Genomic DNA, 23,188 nt, shown 5'->3' on the forward strand with positions numbered 1-23,188 from the left:
CGACCGCCGAAAGAATTGGTGCGATATTTCGGGCCGAGCGTGACAAAAATTGAGTACAATTGCACGTCTTCTCAGCGATACGATCAGAGCATCTATGGACAATTGTGCCTGCGATTTTTCCGGACGATCGACGCTAATTTAAAGCCTGATGGTGCGCCGTGGTGATTCACAAGGGAACGGTCGGAAGTGTCCCTACCCGATTTGGATGCGCTTTGGATACGTTGTTGAGCATCAAAAAATATTAGACACGTATTTTTTTTTTGCAGCGTATCTCGACGTTTAGGGGTTGAAACAACCCCTTAAAAATAACGACCGATTTGGATGCGCTTTGGATATGTTGTAGAGCATCAAAAAACATTAGACACGTGTTTTTTTTTCCATGCCTGGACTTTCCTCCCTAGGAAGGAAAATGGTTACTTTCCGCCCGCTATGCCGCCCTAGCGTGAAATTGGTCACTTTCGCCCCTCTCTAGGCATGAAAGTCAAACTTTTCATTAGTGTTGTGAAAAATATCGTGTGCACCTCGGATCAAAAGGTTTTTTAGACTCGTGTGATTTGCCGCTCTCGCCTTTCTTTGGCACGGGTGGCAAACTTCACACTCGTCTGAAAAACGCTGCTTTCTCTCCTTGGTGCACAATATACTATAGTAGATGCTTACAACGTGACATTTTATGAACAAGAAAGATTATATAGTCACTGGCAAGACTGGCAAAGAATTGAGTAAGAGCTGAATAAAAAATTATATTCAATATTCAATATCAAAGAAAAAAGTAACAAGCGTAAGAAACCAATAAAAGTTAACAATAAAAATGCACTTACATGTTCACAAAACGACAGCGTACAACACAGTTTACACTTCAGACTTATGATCTGAAATGCTTGCTTTTCGGAATTATGACACAAGCAAATAATATTCAAATGCGTGAATTTGGTTGTTGATTTTGTTGTGCCGTAACCTGGATAGTATATTATTGTAGCGGTTAATGTGACGCACGTGTTCGTTCAGATTATGATTTGCGACTGCTCGCCCGATCTTACAATTCGGCGGTATTTATAATGTCGGAGTCGACATTCCGTTGCTAGTCTAGGACTCTCGAAATAGCGTTAACCTCTGGCTGTCAGTGCCTTGCGCTGGCCTTTGCATCAGCGCTTTTGGTCATCCCGGAGTTGAAATGGAAATTTTTAAGCGTACGGCGCAAGTGAACAGAAATAACGCAACACATACCTACAGCGCGACGCCTATACCACATATCATCTCGTCTTGCCAAAAATCTAATAATGGTATCATAATAAAAATACACAAGGATGTATTTGGCATTTGACGCTCTTAAATTTGCGTTGCAAAAATTGTTATATTTGGCAAAAATAATAGGTGGGGGTGGGGTTAAATTAAAAAATGTGACAAATTTGAAAAATCTGATTACGCCATTGTAAAGAGCACAAAAAGCCGTAAACATTTCGTACAAATGTTTGTCGTTACGCCTTATATTTTCGAAGATATTTGCTAAAAACTATAAAATCCGTTATTTTCAAGGGGTTGTTTCAACCCCTAAACGTCAAGATACGCAGCTAAAAAAAAAACACGTGTTTAATGTTTTTTGATACTCTACAACATATGCAAAGCGCATCCAAATCGGTCGTTATTTTCAAGGGGTTGTTCCAATCCCTAAACGTCGAGATACGCAGCTAAAAAAACACGTGTCTAATGTTTTTTGATGCTCTACAACATATCCAAAGCGCATCCAAATCGGCCATTATTTTTAAGGGGTTGTTTTAACCCCTAAACGTCGAGATACGCTGCAAAAAAATACGTGTCTAATATTTTTTGATGCTCAACAACGTATCCAAAGCGCATCCAAATCGGGTAGGGACACTTCCGACCGTTCCCTTGTCAGTATTCGTTAACGGTTTCCGCCGACATGTCTATAACGTTCACGCTGACCGGGAAAAGCAGCATATCCTCGCGGAGCACTATTTTCCCGCCGTGGATCTGAGCAACGGTGACTACGAGCTCGGTCTAACATGTTTTGAGATTTATCACACGATTCCGAACGTGGATTCTTTGAACAATAAATTTTATTTCGACGAGGATGACACGGAAATTACGATTCCCGAGGGATCGTACGAGATACGAGCCATACATGAGTTTTTGAAACGCGAAATTTCACGAAAACGCCTGCGACGCGTAAATCGTTGCAACGATGATCGTACGTCGGTCGCGAATATCGCGCGAGAGGCGACCGCTCGCGCGAACGGTTACAAAGACGAGGCCGCGGAATACCCGATAGTGCTCCGCGCAAATTACAATACGATGAAGAGCGAGATCAAGTGCGCTTTCAGAGTAAACTTTAACAAACCAAACAACGTTAGATCGCTGCTGGGATTCTCGTCGAAGCGTATATTGCAGCCGGGACAGTGGCACGAATCGGACGCGTCGATTAATATTATCAACGTAAACATTATCCGCGTGGAGTGTAACGTAACCGCGGGTGCGTACAGCAACGGCAAACGTGTTCACACGATACACGAATTTTCACCGAGCGTACCACTGGGATATAAGATATTGGAAACGCCGGCGCAGATTATTTACCTGCCGATCATTGCGCGAAGCGTTACGGATCTAACGATACGCGTCACGGATCAAGACGGACGATTGCTCGATTTTCGAGGAGAAGAGATCATTGTCAGATTGCACGTACGACGGCGACAGCGATAACGCGCGACGTGTGACATGCTCGTGTTGAACGACTCGGAACACGCGACAGATAAGAATATCTTTACAACTGCGACGATTGATGATATCATCAAATCGACATTCGGTAGCGTTTAAACAGAGACGAAAACAGAGACGAGAAAGAAGCTCAACGCATCGAACGTTAAATTTTTACAATCTCTGGGATTCGCGGTACGAAACATCTGAACGATGACTGAAATTCTTAACATCGGAGGCAAGCCGGTCTTTGACGATCGCATCGTCAAGATCGAGACTCACACGTACAACCCGTACGCCAACACAACGTTCGAGTAGCGACGAGATACGAATACCCATACAACAGCAGGATCTGTATACGTTGCCGTGCGAAAATTTTCTCTACGTCGAAGGAACATTGACGGTGGCCAGAGCAGCCGACCAAGCTGATAACGTGGTATTAAGGAATAATTGCGTCGCGTTCATGTTCGATGAAATTCGATACGAGCTCGACGGTGTGGAGATTGATCACTGCCGAAACGTAGGAATAACCAGCACGCTCAAGAACTACGTAACGATATCGTCCGACATAAGCGTGACCCTGCGAAACGCTGGCTGGGAACCACATAATAACCCGAACGGATATTTCAATTTCTGCGTACCGCTCAACTTGTTACTGGGATTTTGCGAGGATTACAAACGCGTGGTGATCAACGCTCGTCACGAATTGATCTTGATACAATCGCGCAACGACAACAATTCCCTGGTGGGAAGTCTCGCGTTGGAGCCTACTATCAAAATACTCAAGATACAATGGCGAATGCCTCACGTGGTATTGAACGAGATCAACAAGCTGTCGATGCTGCGCGCCTTGGAAAACGGACGATATCTAAGTATGGGTTTCCGTTCGTGGGATCTGTACGAGTATCCCCTGTTACAGAACACGACCAAGCACTCGTGGGCCATTAAGACCGCGACTCAGCTCGAGAAACCGCGATACGTCGTCTTCGCTCTGCAAACGGGTCGGAAGAACGTCATGTCCGCGGACACGAGCCGATTCGACGACTGCAAATTGACCAACGTAAAACTCTACCTAAACTCGGAAGTCTATCCGTACGACGATTTGAATTTGGACTTTGGTAAACACAGATGGGCGATTCTGTACGATATGTACGCACGTTTCTGCAAAGGCTATTACGGATACGAATATCTCGAGCCGAGTCTCACCGTTTCGACTTTTCTACGTAACGGCCCGTTCGTGATCATCGATTGCTCTCGACAAAACAAATCCGTCAAAAACGCCACCGTGGATGTCAGACTAGAATTCGATTGCATGGAGAACGTACCGCCGAATACCTCCGCGTAGCTGTCTCATCATACACGATCGCGTGATCGAGTACAATCCGTTGACCAACGTAGTGCGCAAAATAGTCTGAGTGTTCGCGGCAACGTTGACGAAAATTTTCTCTTTTTTTAACTCCCGATACAAATTTATGAGAGGGGAAAAAAGGGGAGCAGAATATAAAAATTAGAGTGTTGCGAAACGCGCGTCATTCCTCTCGATTCACGCATCGAAGAAAGAGAGATATTTCTTCATGTCCGCACCAACGTTCGTCGACCTGCAAGGTTTCGTCGTCGGGATGAAGATTATCGTGAAGGAGGCGGCGGTGCTGAGAAATGGGGCCGTTCTGGCGCATTACATCTTTACATGCCCCATGCCGTGGAATCTCCTCACAAAATCCGACAAATCGTGCGCTTCGTTGATTACGATGGGAAAACGGAAACGTGCCGTACAGTAAAGTGAAGCGTTTAATTACGTCGGCCGTGCTCGGTGAGAAAGAGGACGACGACGACGACGACGACGACGACGACGACGACGACGACGACATACCGACTCTCGTGTACGTCAAGGGATGCCAGAAACGAGAATGGCTGGAAATGTGTGTGTGTGTGTGTGTGTTATCTAAAATATATAAAGTCCTCTCGCGGTCGTTACCTCCGGTAGCCGTTCGGGCGAATATAAAGTCAAAGTCCCTCGCGGCGTGTTGCTTTCGCTCGCGGTCGTTACCTCCGGTAGGGCGAATGCACATAAATCCAAATGTGTGTGTGTGTGTGTGTGTGTGTGTGTGTGTGTGTGTTATTTAAAATATATAAAGTCCTCTCGCGGTCGTTACCTCCGGTAGCCGTTCGGGCTAATATAGAATCAAAGTCCCTCGCGGCGTGTTGCTTTCGCTCGCGGTCGTTACCTCCGGTAGCCGCGCTTGGGCGAATATATTCAAAATCCTTCGCGGCGTGTTGCTTTCGCTCGCGGTCGTTACCTCCGGTAGCCGTTCGGGCGAATATAAAGTCAAAGTCCCTTGCGGCGTGTTGCTTTCGCTCGCGGTCGTTACCTCCGGTAGCCGCGCTTGGGCGAATATATTCAAAATCCTTCGCGGCGTGTTGCTTTCGCTCGCGGTCGTTACCTCCGGTAGCCGTTCGGGCGAATATAAAGTCAAAGTCCCTTGCGGCGTGTTGCTTTCGCTCGCGGTCGTTACCTCCGGTAGCCGCGCTAACGCGAAAAGACCTAAACATCGAGACTCTGAATGCGGATTACGAAGATATCGAATCTTTAAATATTCTAGATGCTACCAATACTATGCGATGTGAAAAACACGTTAAGAATTGATCGTTGCAAAATGTATTAAAAATATTTAACTGGTGGTCGAAACGCCAGAAAAAATTGTCATCTTTTTAAAAAAATAAATTTTATATGTATGTGTATGTTTAAACGATAGTTAAATTTGAAGAGAGATTGTGTTGTGTGTGTTATCTAATCGGATAATCGCGGCATTAAGAGTAGTACGGTAACGCTATCATAAATGGTAGCAGAAACAAGGGCACTACTTCGTTGTCAGTTATGCGCGCGAACAGCGCGGGCCGCGTTACGCCCCAGAGACGGATCACGCCACAACGGTGTGTGAATGCGCTTGCGCGAGCGTGAACGTGCGTGCATGCAGCCCGGCGATCCGGGCATTCGAGAACGAGCAGTCGTTCAGTAAACATCTTGCGTAGATTGTCAGTTTGGGCCTTCCGCCATTACGAAGTTTCGAGAATCGCGACGTATTTTGGTTGCGTTTAATTGTGCGCAAGGAAGTGTGCTTATCTTCCTCTCGGAGAACGTACTACTACGTTTCAACACGTCAACGAGGACGTTGAAGGAAGGCGCCTCAGATGATTTTCTGGCTCAACGCCATCGTCTGAATATGAAGGACGACTATCGCCATATCGATATCGTTACCCGATAAAAGGATCATTAGCCATTATTGAAAGTAAGGACGACCTGGTCATCTTGCTAAAATCGGAATGCTCTTTATGGCCTTACTAACTACGACTATATCGTTAAGGATTTATTCGAAACAAGGAAATCTTAATCAAAGGTAAATTCGGTGATCTCTGTCGAAATCGGACCATATCAAAATCTATATATCACGTAAATCTCGTTTACGTACATTTATCAATCTATATCATGTAAATCTCGTTTACGTACACTTATCAATCTATATCATGTAAATCTCGTTTACACTCATTATGGTTCATGATTTCAGAGATCCCAATCCATCTACACATCAAAAGCCTCGGATTGTATAAGCGATCTTATTCCGATGTAAAAATACTCTCGTCACGTTTGATCTTAACGTAAATGCAAGCGATATTAGGCTTAAACTGATCTCAGTGTAATTATCATTATCTTGATATCGTTGTTGCAACCAGATTAACGTAATTCACATATTATCTTTCGAGTAAATGCAAAGTGTCGCTATTAGTCTTTCGAGCAAGGTCACTACGATCTTAACTAACGTGGTGTTAATTTACGTCTCATATTACATTCGATTTGATGATAAATCCATTGCATTTTGACAAACAATACTTGCGTCTCATATTCACTTAAGTGTGTCTAATGTTCAATTACTTGCGTGCTATATTCAATTACTTTGCGGATTACATCCTATTACCTTGCGTCTTATATTCAATTACTTTGCGTCTTATATTCAAGTACTTTGCGTATTACATTCAATTATGCTTGCATATTTTCTCTTAAGGCGGGTCCACACCTGAGCACGCTCGGCCCGAGCCAAGCCGAACGCGAGCCGAACCGAATGAGCACACGCATGCTTTGATGTGGACGGCATCTGAACGAACTAGCACGATACTTGCTCCAAGCATCTATTCGGAAGTATTCGAAAGTGATCCAGACGTTCGGCAAGGGCTTGATTCTTAAAATCATTCGCAAGAGAAGCGTATGCGCAAATGTTGGTCTTACAGAAAAGTTGCAAGTCGATTGGCTGTCGCATAGCTTTTAACCAATCAACTTGCAACGTTTCTGTAAGAGCAGAATTTTCGCATACGTTTCTTTTTTGCGAATGAAATCAAGAATTGAGCCCCAGGTAGTGAACATAGCGGACAAAGACTTGAAAGATGCATTTATCAGTTTCTGTGACCTACTGTACGAAGATAAGATGACTTCTCTTCAATTTCTTCCTCCGAACACGGCTTACCTTCGAACATTCGCTCTGGCCCGTCCACACACATTCATACGAATGGCGAATGCTCGGATCTGATCCACGACTCGCGGCTCGGTCTGAGCGCGTTCGGTGAACGGTTTGGGCCTGTTCGGCGCGGCTCAGATCATCGTCCACACCAGTATGTTCGTTCGTGTTCGGCTTGGCTCGGATCCGAGCGTGCTCAGGTGTGGACCCGCCTTTATATTGCGAATCATATTTAGTTACATTGCGTATTCTTTTATTATATTGATGGAAAGCATGAGTCAATAGGATATTTAATCAGTGTTTAATGATCGGCCTGACTGGCAATATATTAAAAATTATAACGACGTTTCGACCTCTATTTTGGGTCCTTATCAAGTTTATGCTGGAAAATATAAATTGCCGGTAATACATATAAAAAAGGGGGGGCAATGCAAATTACGTATTCTACTTACATGGATCAATGTGCGTCAAACAATATAAAATTAATCATCGTTACGTTTTAACAAGGCGGATGGAAAACAGATATAAACTTTGTGCGGCATGACCGTCACGTATAGCGCCTGACGAACGACTGATATACATTGTGTCGTCAAGAATAATCACAAACACATAAAATAACATAGAGTGTAAAGTTTAAAGAGTAGCGATTATACGATCGTAAACCAACGGTAAGTTTTCTGTGTCCTTCTGCAAATTTATAGCGTCTGTATGCTTTTTGATTAATATCATTTCAGCCGTTTCACGTTTTTTGACATACTGTTCCCTGTGCAAGATCGTGGATCGTGGATAGGATATTTAATGAATCGTTGATTGATTTGCGATACAGATATATTGGACTGTATAATATTTACTTCTTTTAGTCGTTCGTCTAATAACATTTCTTTCCGCAGTATGTGACTGTTTGTAATAAAAGTGTTTTATGCTACATATTACTTTACTGATTACAATCAGATTGACTCATGAATTCATATGGATTGTTCTTTATCTTGTGATCATATTTGCCTGTGTGATTAATTATGTACTTTATGGAATTGCTTGTGTTCTTTATGAGAACATTTCTTTTTTGAGACGGATTAATTATGTATTAATCTTGATTACGTCAAGATACACTTTTGAAGATGCCATAAAGATTAAATATATTTGTGAACAAACTGTATGGTATATACAGGAAAAGTGCGATCTCAATTTCAATTCAGAAAAGGATCATTTTACTAATGATTATTCTTTTGCATTATATAGCCTCTTTCTTGTTTGATATAACACAATTATACTAATGTTTGGAATGTTATTTTGATTTATTTGTGATACTAATATTGTCAAGAATACACAATCTCTTTTCGTCGACTCCCCGGTTAATGTGTCGTTTCCTATTTCACAATTCTTGAGCCCAGGCTTCTGCGCGAGCTTGTACGTTTCAAACAGTGTAAATTTTACAATGTTTTATTTCCTTTCCCCCATTAGTCAATAGTATACAAAATTAAAGAATAAGTAGGTATACGTGACGAATTCTAACTCGATAGCTTCGAGGGGGGTATCAGGTTTCAGCGAACATGTCTGAACATGTTTCGCGGTTGATGTCATGCGGAACCGAGAGGGGGGGATACGTCTTAATAAAAAAAAACATCCTACCTTAGTCCCCTCTCCTAAATTTCAGAGCGCTGATTGCGCGTTCCAGAAACATTAATTTCCCCCCCTTCTTCATCATAGTTTTGGAAGTTGCCGCGTATATTCGATTAATTTTATACGACTAGTCTCGTATCGACTGCTTGTGCGAAGGGTGTTCACTTCTCATAACCGAGAGAAAGAATGTATTCCGTTGAAGGAAACAACGGCGGTAGCAGTGGCAGTAGACGTATGAATTATTACGTACCGATTCACGATGATGATGATGAAACTCCATCGTACGAGAACAAGTGTAACAAGTAAGTTTTTTGTTTTTTTTTCCTTAAATTATAAAGCTTTATATATTTTTTTTAAATTGCAAATTATAAATTGTATTATTTTTATTACTAATTTCGTTATTTTTTACAGCATTTCGTTGAAGCGTCGCGCGATTCGTAAGTCTGGAGGGGAAGCAGTGCCAAAAACCTTTTAAGAAGAATGGGTCGTTTCAAAGAGCTACAAGAAAGCTGGAACTAATCCACACGGATTTGTGTGGGCCCATGAGTGTGGCCACTTTTTCAGGAGCACGTTATCTGTTAACTTTTACAGATGACTATACACGGCAGACGTTTGGATATTTACTGAAGACCAAGCACGAAGTGCCCAAAGTATTCAAGGATTTCATGATTTCTGCTGAGAGAGAATCAGGTGAAAAGATCAAGATTCTAAAGTCAGATGAAGGAACCGAATTCTGCAATCAGCGCATGGACAATATCTTAAGAGAAAATGGGATCAAGAGATATAAAACCGTAAGGTACACTCAAACTCAGCTAGACTCAAAACTGGACAAAAGGTTTTGGGGCGAAGCTATGACCGCGGCCATTTATCTTCGAAATAGATGTCCAACGCTAGCTCTTCAAGGTATGACGCCTCAAGAAGCCTGGAGTGGCAAGAAGGTTGACATCAGGCATCTCAGGATTTTTGGCTGCAAGACTTATGTACATATACTAAAGGAGTTGCGTACAAAGCTGGATGCAAAATCGAAGGAGCACATTATGTTAGGTTACTGTGAAGATGGTGCCTGTTATCGGTTGTACGATTCTGAAACTAAGAAGTCAGGGCGCGAGATGTTGTCTTTTCTTAAGACATTCCAGAAATAGATAAAACCACTACAAGCGACATTGAAGATGCTATAGATGCTAAAGCTAAAAATACTAAAGAAGGGACAAGTGACATAATGGTAAAAGAAGTTATCACTCCATCTGAAGAGCCAGAACTTGACAACGTGGAAGAACAAGAAGCTGAAGATGCTGATAAAGAAGAAGACGCTGTCGGACCACAGGAAGTCGTCCAGGAACAAAGGAGATATCCTCAAAGGAAGAGACGACGCACAAAACTGTATCCAGGTGAGATGTATCTTTACTCATGTGTTGCAGACAAAAACTTCACCCAAGATCCGACGACTAGATCGGAGGCACTAAGTAGTCATGACTCAAGTAAATGGAAGCGTACCATGGACGAAGAGATCGAGTCACTTTAAATCAACGATACCTGGGAATTGGTAGATCTTCCAGAAGGTAAAAATGTAGTGAAGAGTAAATGGGTCTTCAAGACCAAGAAAGATAATGATCACACACAAAGGAGACACAAAGCACGATTGGTGGCGAAAGGTTACACGCAGATTCATGGCATTGATTATAGAGAGACTTTTGCACCAGTCGTAAGACACTCAACTATTCGCATGTTGATTGCTCTAGCTGCTAAACTGGGTCTCGACATCCATCACTGGAATGTCACTACTGCTTTCTTAAATGGAATACTTCATGAAGAGATCTATATGCAGCAAGGAGGGATACGTCGAGCAAGGTAAAGAAGATAAAGTTTGTCGTTTTTGCAAGACTATCTACGGACTAAAACAATCATCTAAAGCATGGAACGAGGAAATAGATCAAACTATGAAAGAATTAGGTTTCAAGAGGAGTGCACTGGAGCCCTGTGTCTACTACAAGATAGATAAAGGTTTGATCTTTATTAGTGCTCTCTATGTAGATGACTATTTTTTTTGTTAATAATAAAATAGAGTTAAAGAAAGTGAAAGATGTATTGAGCGCAAAATACAAAATGAAGGACCTTGGAGAGGCAAAGAAGTGCCTCGAAATGAGGATCACCAGAGATCGCAAGGCTGGAACCATCAAAAATGATCAGGAAAAATTTGTTGAACAAATATTACAGAAGTTTAACATGACCGCGTGTAAACCGGTTGGAACACCTTTGGAGCCAAAGAAGAAATTAATGAAGCCTCAAGATGGAGAAAAAGTAAAGAGTCCCTCGGTACCCTATCAGAATCTGGTTGGTTCTTTAATGTATCTGGCAACATGCACAAGGCCAGCTATTGCACACGCTACTAGCGTGCTCAGCCAATTCAATACGTGTTACACGGAGGAGCACTGGCAAGCTGCAAAGAGGTGTTACGGTATTTGAGAGGTACGAGCAAGATGTGTCTCACATATAGTCAATCGGAAACAGTCTCTGCTTACGTTGATGCGGATTGGGCCGGAGACGAAGGTGATCGAAGATCCTATACAGGGTATGTCTTCATGCTTGGAGGCGCAGCAATCAACTGGGAGTCCAAGAAGCAACCGACCGTAGCTTTATCGACGACCGAGGCCAAATATATGGCTTTGGTGGAGGCAGCAAAGAAAGCGGTACACAGAAGAAATATTCTCTTTGAACTGTTTGGTAGACAAATGACTGCAGTTAAGGGGATCCTATAGCCGGGTCTGTAATACCGACATTTGTTTTAACCTCAACTTGCGAAAACATTTGCTTTATATAAAAATTCGGTAAAAGTTTACAATAACTTACACAGCTCGGATTACTTTGACCTTGATATATGTCAAGGTCACCCTCCTGAGTGACCTTCAGAAGTTTTTAGCCGGCGGTCGTTATTCGTTAAAAAGTTATTAACAAAAAAAATTTGGAAAATATAGCATTTAGGTAATTATGCATATTAATACCCCACCTGCCAATGACCTTGACCTTGACATATGTTGTCAAGGTCACCCTCCTGAGTGACCTTCATAGGTTTTTAGCCGACGGTTGTTATTCGTTAAAAAGTTATTAACAAAAAAAGTTTGGCGACCTCACCGATTTCAATGACCTTGATATATGTTGTCAAGGTCATGACCCCGAGTGGCCTTCAGAATTTTTTACCCGGCGGTCGTTATTCGTTAAAAAGTTATTAACAAAAAAAGTTTGGCGACCTCACCGATTTCAATGACCTTGATATATGTTGTCAAGGTCATGACCCCGAGTGACCTTCAGAAGGTTTTAGCCGTCGCTCGTTATTTGTTAAAAAGTTATTAACAAAAAGTTTGGAAAATACGTAGGTTAGATGACGCGCTTTAACAGTATTTAACTGTTTAAAGCGCGTCACTAACGCAGGGTAAATACAGTTAAATACTTTTAAAGCGCGTCATCTAACCTACGTATTTTCCAAACTTTTTTTGTTAATAACTTTTTAACAAATAACGAGCGACGGTTAAAACCTTCTGAAGGTTACTCGGGGTCATGACCTTGACAACATATATCAAGGTCATTAAAATCAGTGAGGTCGCCAAACTTTTTTTGTTAATAACTTTTTAACAAATAACGACCGCCGGCTAAAAACTTCTGAAGGTCACTCAGGAGGGTGACCTTGACAACATATATCAAGGTCAAAGTAATCCGAGCTGTGTAAGTTATTGTAAACTTTTACCTCAGAATTAGGTTTAGACTCTAAACAAAAAAGTTATCTGTGAAAAATGATTATTGCAAACGTACACTAAAAGTGCACGCGCCCCACTTTTAGTGTACTTTCATGCCTTTTAATACTCAAAATAGCTGCTATATTTTCTAAACTTTTTTTTGTTAATAACTTTTTAACAAACAATGACCGCCGACTAAATAAAAAGCTACATTATGTTAACAATAAGAACTTAATTTAGTAAAAAAATATTGATTTTATTTGTTAACAGTCACACAGTCCGAATTAAGCCACACCTAGGATTGACTAGTCAAAGTCCGAAGTGGTTTTTGCAGGGTTGGCAAAAAACATGTTTTTTTTATTTTAAACAAAAAACATTGTTTTTTTGTTTAAAACAATGTTTTATGTTTTATTTGTGTTTTAAACTAAGGTATAAAAAAAACATGTTTTAAACAAAAAAAACATGTTTTAAACAAGCAAAAAAAACACTTGATAGCTTTGATGTTTGACGACTTTGGCCGCGTTCAGCAGACACAACTGTTGAGTTCGTCTTATCAACACTCTGCGTTGATTGGTTGGTTCTAAAAGTAAGAGCCAATCACGTTCGACTGCTACTCAGCGGCTTGGTCTGCTGAACGCGACCTTTGACGACATCTCTATTGGAAAGCGCTGCGTCTCCGGCTACGCGCAACGCACAGCAACGTACCTTTACATCTGAGTTGTCTAGCGGGACATATAGAAGTCTGTAGAAAATTATTGCAACTTGATAGCAGGCGAATTGACGAGCGAGATATCGGTGGCAGAAGAGCCTTACATTTGGTAGCCTCTCTGTAGTCTCTGTGTATGTATAGAGGTTAAATTGACACGTGGACTGTACGTGTCGATTGACGCGCGAAATATCGGTGGCAGAACAGAACAGCCTTACATTTGGCAGCCTCTCTGTGTATGTGTTATGTTATGTGTATCATTACGTTTAATCCGTCGAGGTTCACGTCATCGAGGATAACGTGCAAGGTGCTCCTACCTGCTGCAAATTTGTTACAACTAATGGACGTACGAGACGCCTGTAGCGATTTCCTACAAGCTCAATTGCATCCGTCTAATTGTCTCGGTATTAGGGCGTTTGCCGATTTGCATAAATGTCTCGAGTTGTTGACGCACGTGGACAGTTACATCAAGCAGCATTTTTCGTAAGTCGCATCTCGAGTCCCGATCTATTCATTCAGATTGTATTATGCGGTATCAATTGTTAATTGTATTAATTGCATTTTTTAACATCGATTGTAGAGAAGTGGTTGATGCGGAAGAATTTTTAACTCTGGCACCCAAACAAGTGGCTAAACTTATCTGCAGCGACCGCTTAATGCTACCTTCCGAGGAGAAAGTATACGAATGCGTTATCTCATGCGTACACCATGATCTCGAAAAGAGACAAAACGATTTGGCTCTGTTAATTGAGCACGTGCGCTTGCCTTTGCTCTCTCAAGAGTATTTGGTACAACATGTAGAAGAGGAACCGCTCCTCAAGGCAAATTTGCAATGTAAGTTTGCTATTACGATGTATACGTATACGCTGTATGTATACGCTACGCTAAGAGAAGATATGCATATTCCTTAATTTCCGTAGACAAAGATTTCTTGATCGAAGCTTTAATAAAGTATCACTTACTGAAAGGTGAGCAAAAGTCACTATTCAAAACGGCGCGTACCAAACCGAGACAATCGAGAGGACTACCCAAAGTATTATTTGTTGTTGGTGGCCAAGCACCAAAGGCGATCAGGAGCGTCGAGTGCTTTGACTTTAAAGAAAAAAAGTGGTATCAAGTTTCTGAGCTACCAACGCGACGTTGCAGAGCCGGTAAATAGCGCTAATCAATTTGCGACTTGGCAGAATCGTTCTCTTTTCTTCCTATTATAAAGTATGCACGACTGTATGTGTTGAATTATAGGATTCTGTGTTCTCGCCGGACGCGTATACGCTGTCGGTAGATTTAATGGATCACTGAGAGTACGAACGGTTGATATTTACTACATAGTACATATAGTACATTACATATCTGCATATAGTACATATTGCATGTTGCATACTGCAACTCAACACGAAATAGGTACGTGGCGCAATGAAAATGCAGTATTGTTATTGTTGTTAGATTAGGTTTTCAATTGTACATATATCTATAATGTAAAATAATGTTGCAATGTTGCAATTGTAATTTAAAGTACTATATATTTGATTATTTTCAATATTTTACTTATATTATACATTCTCGATCACATTCTTTCAGTTCTTAACAAATACAAAATGACGGGAAGGAAAAAAGATCCAATATGGTGTCATTTCCATGAAATTAAAGAACCCAACAAACTTAACAAAGCAAGATGTAAAAAATGCGATTTGAATATGGTAGGATTGGTCGCTAGAATGAAGGCACATGTGAAGAAATGTAACTCCACATTAGTTAATGACGTTGATGTCGTTGATGAAGAACATGAAGATAGCGCTTCTGATAGCAGCAGCATCGCCAGCATCCGTTCCCGGTCCCCGTCTCGTATAAGTTAGTACATAACATACTACATAGTATACATAATACATATTATATGGCATATTCTATTTGCTGTTTTATATGGTTTGGTATCATTACAGCGACAGATACGTCAGATACAGCCGCACATGCTTCATCATCAACATCAAGATCTACAATATCTACGCTAACAAAGTCTAAATTGAGGTCAAAAGATATGGAATCATTTATTGTTAGAACATCAATTGCAGACAAGAAAAAGTTTGACATACAAATAGCTAGATTTATTTACGCTACAAACTCGGCTTTCAGACATGTAGAACACCCAGAATTCATAAAATTAATAAACTTGTTGCATCCTGGATATAAACCGCCTTTAAGACGTCAAATCGCAAACGAACTATTAAATGAAGTATTTGATTCAGAGTTGGCAAAAATAAAAGACTGTTTAAATGGAAAAACTGTATGTATGGCTCAGGATGGATGGAGTAATATTCACAATGATTCAATAGTGTGCATAGCAGCGACAGATATCATTGAGGAAACTGTGCATTTGTGCGATACTATTGATACTGAAGGTAATAGCCATACCGCGGAGTATTTGCTAAATTTGGCAGTACTTTCAATCAAAAGTTGCCAAAAACATGGTTGCAAAGTGAGAAGCTTTGTAACTGACAATGCAGCAAATATGCGTAAAATGAGAGAACAATTGGCAACGTGTGAAGAACTTGGCATGCCTGACATTATTACTTATGGATGCTCCGCACATATTTTAAATCTTCTTGCACACGACATTGAGATTCCAGGAATCAAAGGACACGTAAAAAAAATTATGAAGTACTTTCGAAACACACATTTCGCCGCTGCTAAGTATAAAGAAGCAGGTGGAAAAGCTTTAGTGATGCCACAAGATGTTCGATGGAATACCTTGGCCGATTGTCTGGAGTCATATATTAGTAACTGGCATATTTTGTCTAAAGTTTGCACTGATAATCGAGTAGCAATTAGCTCGGATATTTCATCCAAAGTTAACGATATGGATTTAAAAATCAAAGCAACGGATTATTTGGAAAAACTAAAAGTAATTTCAGTTGCTTTAGACAAAATTCAACGAGATTGCTGTACAATTGGTGAAGCCACAGAAATTTGGATAGAAATAATAAACCATTTTAAAGAGAACATTTTTTTGGAGTCCGATCTTGATTGTGTTCTGCAGCGTTTCGAAATGGCAATGACGCCTGCACATTATTTAGCAAATTTGCTAGATCATCGATTTAGAGGACTTCAGTTAAGCGAAGAACAAATAGATGAAGCAATGGAATACGTCAATTCGTACCACCCTGCAGCTATGCCTGACGTAATGTCTTATCGAGCAAAAACTTCTCCGTTCAAAAATTATCTTTTTTCTGAGGAATCTATTAATAATGTTAAGCCGATAACATGGTGGCTTGCGCTAAGAAATAATGTCAATATTGTAACGTTTGACTTGGTAACACAACTCCATACAGCAATTGCTTCTTCTGCTGGCATAGAAAGGCTGTTCTCAGCTTTTGGTTTAGTGCACACAAAACTGAGAAACAGATTAGGCGTAGAAAAAGCTTCAAAATTAGTAACAATTTTGAAGGCACTCAACAAAAAAGGTGAAGTTAATCAAACTGAACGTGAGATTGAGACTGAGTTTGTATAAGCACAATTAATATTAATAATTATAAACTGATCTTTTAAAAAAGTATTTTTTAGTTGAGTAATACAGTAATAGAAAAAACCAAAAAACTACTATTCTATTCTTTATTTTTATTTTATTAGTATATATAAAACTATATTTGATGCAATGACTGCAATGCAATTGCAATATGTAAGCGTTACCAATAATTTTTTCATTTTTTGTACTTAAATGTTTAGTAATATGCTGTCTACTCCCTCGTCTGTGTACGTGTACGGAATTTTTGATTAGGCCAATATATAATTATATAATAACAATTTTACAAATTCCATTGTCAGTACTTGTTTTAGTTTAGGTATTTTATATATTACACTTGGTGCGGATACTGCGGATTAAAATACAGTTCTTAAAGTTATTCAATATCTAATCTAGTCTACTAAGTTAAGTAGTCTTTATTTACTTTATTAGTTTATTGTGATGACTGTTATTTAATTTAATATCGAAAAATAAATATTCTGCTAAAAGCTAAAATAATAGAATAATACCCATCTTATTATTTTTAATTTTTATTTTAGTATATCTTTAAATCCTTATATTTATATGCTAAGCTACAAGCTACACAATATAGATAAAAAAAAACAAAAAAACTAAATAAAAGTTTAGTTTTTGTTGTTTTTTTTGCAATTTTTTCTAAATAATTACATGTTTTTAATTGCAGTGTTTTAAACAGTTTTAAACAGTAGTTTAAAACTGTTTAAAACAAAACTGTTTAAAACAGTGTCCACTGTTTTAAACCAGTTTTAATCAGACAGTTTTAAACAAATTGTTTAAAACATGCCAACCCTGGATTTTTGTGTAGTTTCTAACTTTGACTAGCTGTTTTAGTTATTCCTAGGATTGACTAGTCAAAAGCCGAAACGCAAAACTTATTTCGGGCTTTGACCAAGACGCTTGGTCGTTCCCCAGGATTGACTAGTCAATCCTAGGAATGCCTGCGTTTCGGGCTTTGACTATAACACATATACCAAAGTTGCTATCGGTGGTTGCTATTGGTTCTGGTGCAATTTGGTATCCTTTGGTTGCTTATACCAGAGTCGCCAAAAATCGCCTTTTATGGATCATATGTGTCTGCTTACACATGTAAATGTTGGAAACGTAGGATTCGTACATGCTTTAAATTTATGATCATTTATTAATATTAGAGAGTATGATTCATACCTGTAAGAATCTGGCGTTGCCATACGCCATAAAACAATTAAAAATTGTTTTTCTGGTGATATCATTTTATTACCATTTGCAGTTCTTTGCAATCGTTCTGCAATCTGTCCTAAGACAAACTCAAATGTCTCTGGCAACATTCCAAAAAATAAAGGAATGTTTTTATAAGCGTTTATGTCACAATGCGGAGGATAGTTAATAATAGAAATTGAAATAAAAGAAATATGTCATAAAAAGAAATTATAATAAAAGAAATATATGAGGAATAAATTGTAATAAAAGAAGATAATAGAATTAATTTTACCTAAAATGGCTTTTAAACTCCATTGCACTAAGTGACGGGACAATATTTTCCACGTAACCCTCAATTTTAGGAATATTTTCCCGTTTTGTTTTACCTTTTTCTATTACTGATTTTATACATGCATTATATATTACATCATCTTCATCATCTTCGAATAAAGATGGAATATTAAAAACATCTATACTAGCTATTACAATAGGTATTATCGGTATATTACGTTCCATTCTGATTCACGCTATTGTGCTAATCACATGCTACCACTGCTACAAGTACTACAGCCTGGTCCACTTGTATAGCGATTGTAGCACTTAAACTTAAAGCGTTCGTGGACCGCTCCTTTCATAGCACTTGGAGCGTGGCGTTTGGAGCATTTGGTAGCGCTTACTGGACCGCAGCCTATGTCATGCAATTTTCTCTTCGCGTTTGCGATGTAAACCGCTCACGATCCGTCACCTTGCATTTACAAAACGCGTTGAAAATGCTTCTTCCAGATGAAGTCAACCTTGCTCGCGAATTTTGGTTAAAGAACCCAAGCAGCATTTTGACGTCCGCCCGACGTTAAGATAAACACACTTAACGTTGGTATCCAACGTTTTTGCTACGTCGTTTCAATCCTCTTTTGCACTAATTTGGGGAATCAAATTTAAGTTGTACCAACGTTGGGATCCGACTTAGGGTGCATCCCGATGGAGAAGGAATAGCGGAACGAAACAGTAACGGAAAAGAGATATTGTGGGGGGTTAACCAATCAGAGTAGTTCCGTTTCAATTCCGTTCCGTGTTATAGTGAGTGGGTTCCCCATGGCACGGAGCTGTTACGGAACGGAAAAGAAACGAAAAAATTTGTAACCTATCTTGTCAAAAGTTTGCGAATAAGTGCTTAGCAGTGGATCGATCGCTTTACAACATATTTTTGCAAATAAAGAGCAATATGTCGTCATTGGTAGGTATTATATGTAAAAATAAAATATATATGTTAAAATCCTATGTTATGCGACGCTTTTTCCCCCGGTCTCGCAATCCGGTGGAGGGCTATCGAGGATTGGCAGCACGCGCAACTAATTCCGACACCAAAGGATTGGGCGCCAGGTGCGACGGATCGCACCACCGTACACTATTATATCCAACGCGATATTCCCGGCAATACCTCAGGGCGTAGGGCTCTTTCAGGGAATTCGGAGAGAGGCGTCACGCAATCAATCACACACAAGAGAATAAATAATAATAACATAAGATAAATTTCGTCAGATAATATCAATTGGTATAATCGGTCTGAGTCTCTCGTATTACCGCAAAATTGTCGGATAGGCTGACGCACGAATGCCGCAATAACGCAATAAGTGCACGCGGTAATGTCGAATCTTCCACACTGTAGATTAGATCAACGCAACAGACAAACGCAGACGAACACACGAAAGCTTAACATAAATTACGATTCAGGTATCGCGGTACCTGGCTTCGAACTCACAACTCGCCGCACCTTCGGTTGCTCCTTCAACGCGCACCCGGGCCACCTCGATTCCGCACGACGCAAAAATTATGGGCGATCTCGCCGAGTCGACCACGCTGGCCGGCGATTGCCCCCGAACACGAAATAAGGACTCGTATCGCGGACGATCCCGCGGCTTGCCACGCAAATCCCGAATTCTCTCGCAAGCACGGAGATTCCGCAGCTCCGCGCCGATCCCGTCGATCTTTCCGTCCCGCCAAACACAATATTTGCCGTCCTCGAGGGCCCGGATACGTTACTCAAATACGAGGGCGAGTGCCCTTCAAATTACATGACCACTCGCGGCTCGCTGTTACCCGCACAACTCGCTCCCGTTATCGCCACGCAAGGCATCACTCTCAATAATATGGCCAAGACGCGACACGATTACGAATATGAACACCATGAAACGCGACACGATTACTTACATTCACGCAACGAGACGCTACACAATTCGACCCGATTAATCCGACTCACATATCTCAACGCCACGCGACTGTCGGCCGTGGCGGTGCTCGCGGGGAGGGCACGATTGGTCTCTACGCACTAGAGAGCTCACTCTCGGCAAGGCCCTGGCACGATTTCCACCCGACTCTATCTTAATGCGAGCGCAAGGTACCGCACGCGCTCATCTCGCAGTCCACAGGTAATCCTGCGGCGCTCAGGTAACCGATGCGTGCCATGGGCCAGTGCCTCGAGCGAACCCTCTTTTTCTTAACGCGGAGACGCCAGAGTGGTGACCTTACAATACGTCGTAGTCCCTTCGGTAGTCCGGGCAGCTCGGGATCCGGGAGATGCTTCCTGTTCTTTAGCCGGCACGACAGTCTCGGAAACGATAGCCTGCCGGGATCGCGCCGGTTCCCCGCGCCTGCGCTGTAGCGTGTCGCTCGACCGGATTGCCGATCCTAGCGCTTCCTGCGCCTAGGCCGCACGTGCGCCGCTCCTTCCGAGGGCGCCACCCCAATTCTAGGGCGCTCTCCTCGGCGCCTCAGCTTCTCGCGCGCCTCCCCTTCCGGCGGCGTCGCTCCAACTACCTCCGATTCGGCGCGGGCTGTTCGAATCAACCGGCTGTCCGGGCCGCGATGATCGAGTCGGCGTTCGGGGTCAGGCTGGCCGGGCCTCGGCCCCGTCCGCCGGCATCCCCTCGGGGCGACGGCCCCAGGGCTGTGCCTTTCCCTGGGCCGCTCCTCGGCACCCTGGTCTGACTGGCGTTTCGCTCGGGGGTGTCCCGGGGTCTTCCAGATCGTTATCCTGCCGCTGTTACGACCGAGTGTGGAGTGAACTCCGGCCGGCGACGCTCATGCACTTGCGGGGAGGTCCGGGCGATCCGACTTTTAGCCATGTCCCCTGGCCGTCTCCTTAATCCTCTGCCCTTCCTTGTTGCGGCTCCCGGCCGTTACAAATTGAGTCCGGCCACCATCGGCAATCCCTTAAAAACTTAACAGCTAATTAGACCAATTACTAATACGCGACCGCCCTCCTCTCGCTCTAACGAGGAGGCACCCCCGAATTCCCCTCGGCCGAGCCCGTCCGGGAAGGAGACGCGACTTGTCACGTCACAGTTAATATGTTAATGCTAATTAACCGAATGTGATATATTTTATTAATTACCAGAAATTCAAATGTGGATATTGTGGCTGGATTGTTTGGTTCGATAAAAACGGACTTTCACATCATTTTTGCTTAGCAAATCATACAGAATTAATAATGGATAAAGATCGAAATCTCGAAAGCAAAGCGATCGATCCACTGCCAAGCACTTATTTAATAATTTTATTATATGTTAATATAAAATTAAGAAATCATTATTTGCCATTTCATTAATTAAATTGTTGCTGTCTCCTTGACGATATCTTCTTTCTTCAGTAGTTTTATATTAACATATAACATATAACATATAAAACGCATTAACATATTAACATAGGATTTTAACGTATATATTTTATTTTCACATATAATACCTACCAATGACGACATATTGCTCTTTATTTGCAAAAATATGTTGCAAAGCGATCGATCCATTGCCAAGCACTTATTCGCAAACTTTCGACAGGATAGGTTACAAATTTTTCCGTTTCTTTTCCGTTCCGTAACAGCTCCGTGCCATGGGGAACCCACTCACTATATCACGGAACGGAATTGAAACGGAACTACTCTGATTGGTTAACGGTTAACCCCCACCATGTCTCTTTTCCGTTATTGTTCCGTTCCGCTATTCCTTCTCCATCGGGATGCACCCTTATATAAGTTAAATTGAGGTTACATTTTTTCCACTAGTTTTAACGTTGGTGTAAGTAATTTTTGTAAACTTTGATTTTGTACACTCTGCTAGACCTGAGGTTATTTTTTCACAATGTACATTTTAGGTGTAGTTTTCGTGCTTCTATTCAAACCATATTACGGCATTGGTGTAATAAGTGTATCATAATACGTACTTATCAATTTGCTTTAGAGGAAAAATATAGTTTGCGCAGTCTTTGATACTATTGTAATTTTGCCATAAATACACAAACCCAGCACTGAAAATTTATAACGAAACCCACTTTATTGATAAATGTGGAAATAATAGGTCGAAATTAGACGAATCCCTTCTAAAATATTCCAATTTACTAAATATTCTATTAAATAACTAAAATTTTCAAAATGTAGATTTTAATTTTTTTTTTATCAAAATTACTTTTAAGATAAACATGTTGTCAAAACTTTAACAACAGATATTATATAAATGCTTTAAATTGTTAATAAAGTGCGTTAAAAAATATAAATCTAAAGATACTGGAAAATGGCGGATTATTTGCCTTCCTCTTTGAGGAATGAAAATGGCGAAGTCAGCGTTCCACAACGTCAGTTAGAAATGACCACAAGCGACGTTTCACAGCGTTAGCGTTTTACAACGTTTGATAACAAAACGTTGGTTTACGTTGGGAATTACGTATTGAAGTCGCTCGAAAAGTGTAGTGCAGAGTATAACGTCAGGCGAACGTTAAATATCTTAACGTCGGGTAATAGGATTTAACTGTTTTGACGTTGGGAAAGTGATAAAAAAAGCACGTCGTAATTTTAACGTTAAGACAACGTCCAAAAAACGTTAGTAATTATAAGTTACATTTTATAACTTTCTTGGACTGCTTACAACGTTGTAATTAGTAGAAAAGTAGTCCTTAGTCGGAAAGTTAACCGAAAAATGCTGCTTGGGAATGTGCAACAACAACTATTTTCGCTTGAATACGATCAACTAAAGACATCCCAACGAATTTCAAGGAGCAATAAATTGCTGTTGCTAAACCCGTTTCTTGATAAACGGGGTCATATTTGCGTCGATGGTCATCTCCGGAATTCGGCACTTCCCGACGATAAAAAGCATCCTGTTGTGCTCGCTGCACATCCCTTAGTGAGCTCTGTGAAGTTGGCACCCCGAAATGCGAATTTTTA

At 41.0% G+C, this 23,188-nt stretch overlaps 3 protein-coding genes across 3 annotated transcripts; all 3 read left to right on the forward strand.

Moving 5' to 3' along the window:
* Positions 1–2,310: 2,310 nt before the first annotated feature.
* On the forward strand, positions 2,311–4,054 carry LOC139820044 (uncharacterized). Its single transcript, XM_071789969.1, has 2 exons — positions 2,311–2,694; positions 3,056–4,054. The coding sequence occupies exons 1-2, from the start codon at positions 2,311–2,313 to the stop codon at positions 4,052–4,054; spliced, it is 1,383 nt and encodes a 460-aa protein (XP_071646070.1).
* Positions 4,055–13,518: 9,464 nt separating this feature from the next.
* Positions 13,519–14,203, forward strand: LOC139820056 (kelch-like protein 3). Its single transcript, XM_071789989.1, has 3 exons — positions 13,519–13,751; positions 13,849–14,089; positions 14,189–14,203. Exons 1-3 carry the CDS (start codon positions 13,519–13,521, stop codon positions 14,201–14,203), a joined length of 489 nt encoding a protein of 162 aa, XP_071646090.1.
* A 670-nt stretch (positions 14,204–14,873) lies between these two features.
* On the forward strand, positions 14,874–16,770 carry LOC139820062 (uncharacterized). The gene has a single exon (XM_071789998.1). The coding sequence runs from the start codon at positions 15,160–15,162 to the stop codon at positions 16,768–16,770; it is 1,611 nt and encodes a 536-aa protein (XP_071646099.1). The 5' UTR covers positions 14,874–15,159.
* Positions 16,771–23,188: the final 6,418 nt, after the last annotated feature.

The sequence above is a fragment of the Temnothorax longispinosus genome, chromosome 1 (genome assembly GCF_030848805.1).
Source record: "Temnothorax longispinosus isolate EJ_2023e chromosome 1, Tlon_JGU_v1, whole genome shotgun sequence".
Taxonomy (NCBI): Eukaryota; Metazoa; Arthropoda; class Insecta; order Hymenoptera; family Formicidae; genus Temnothorax; species Temnothorax longispinosus.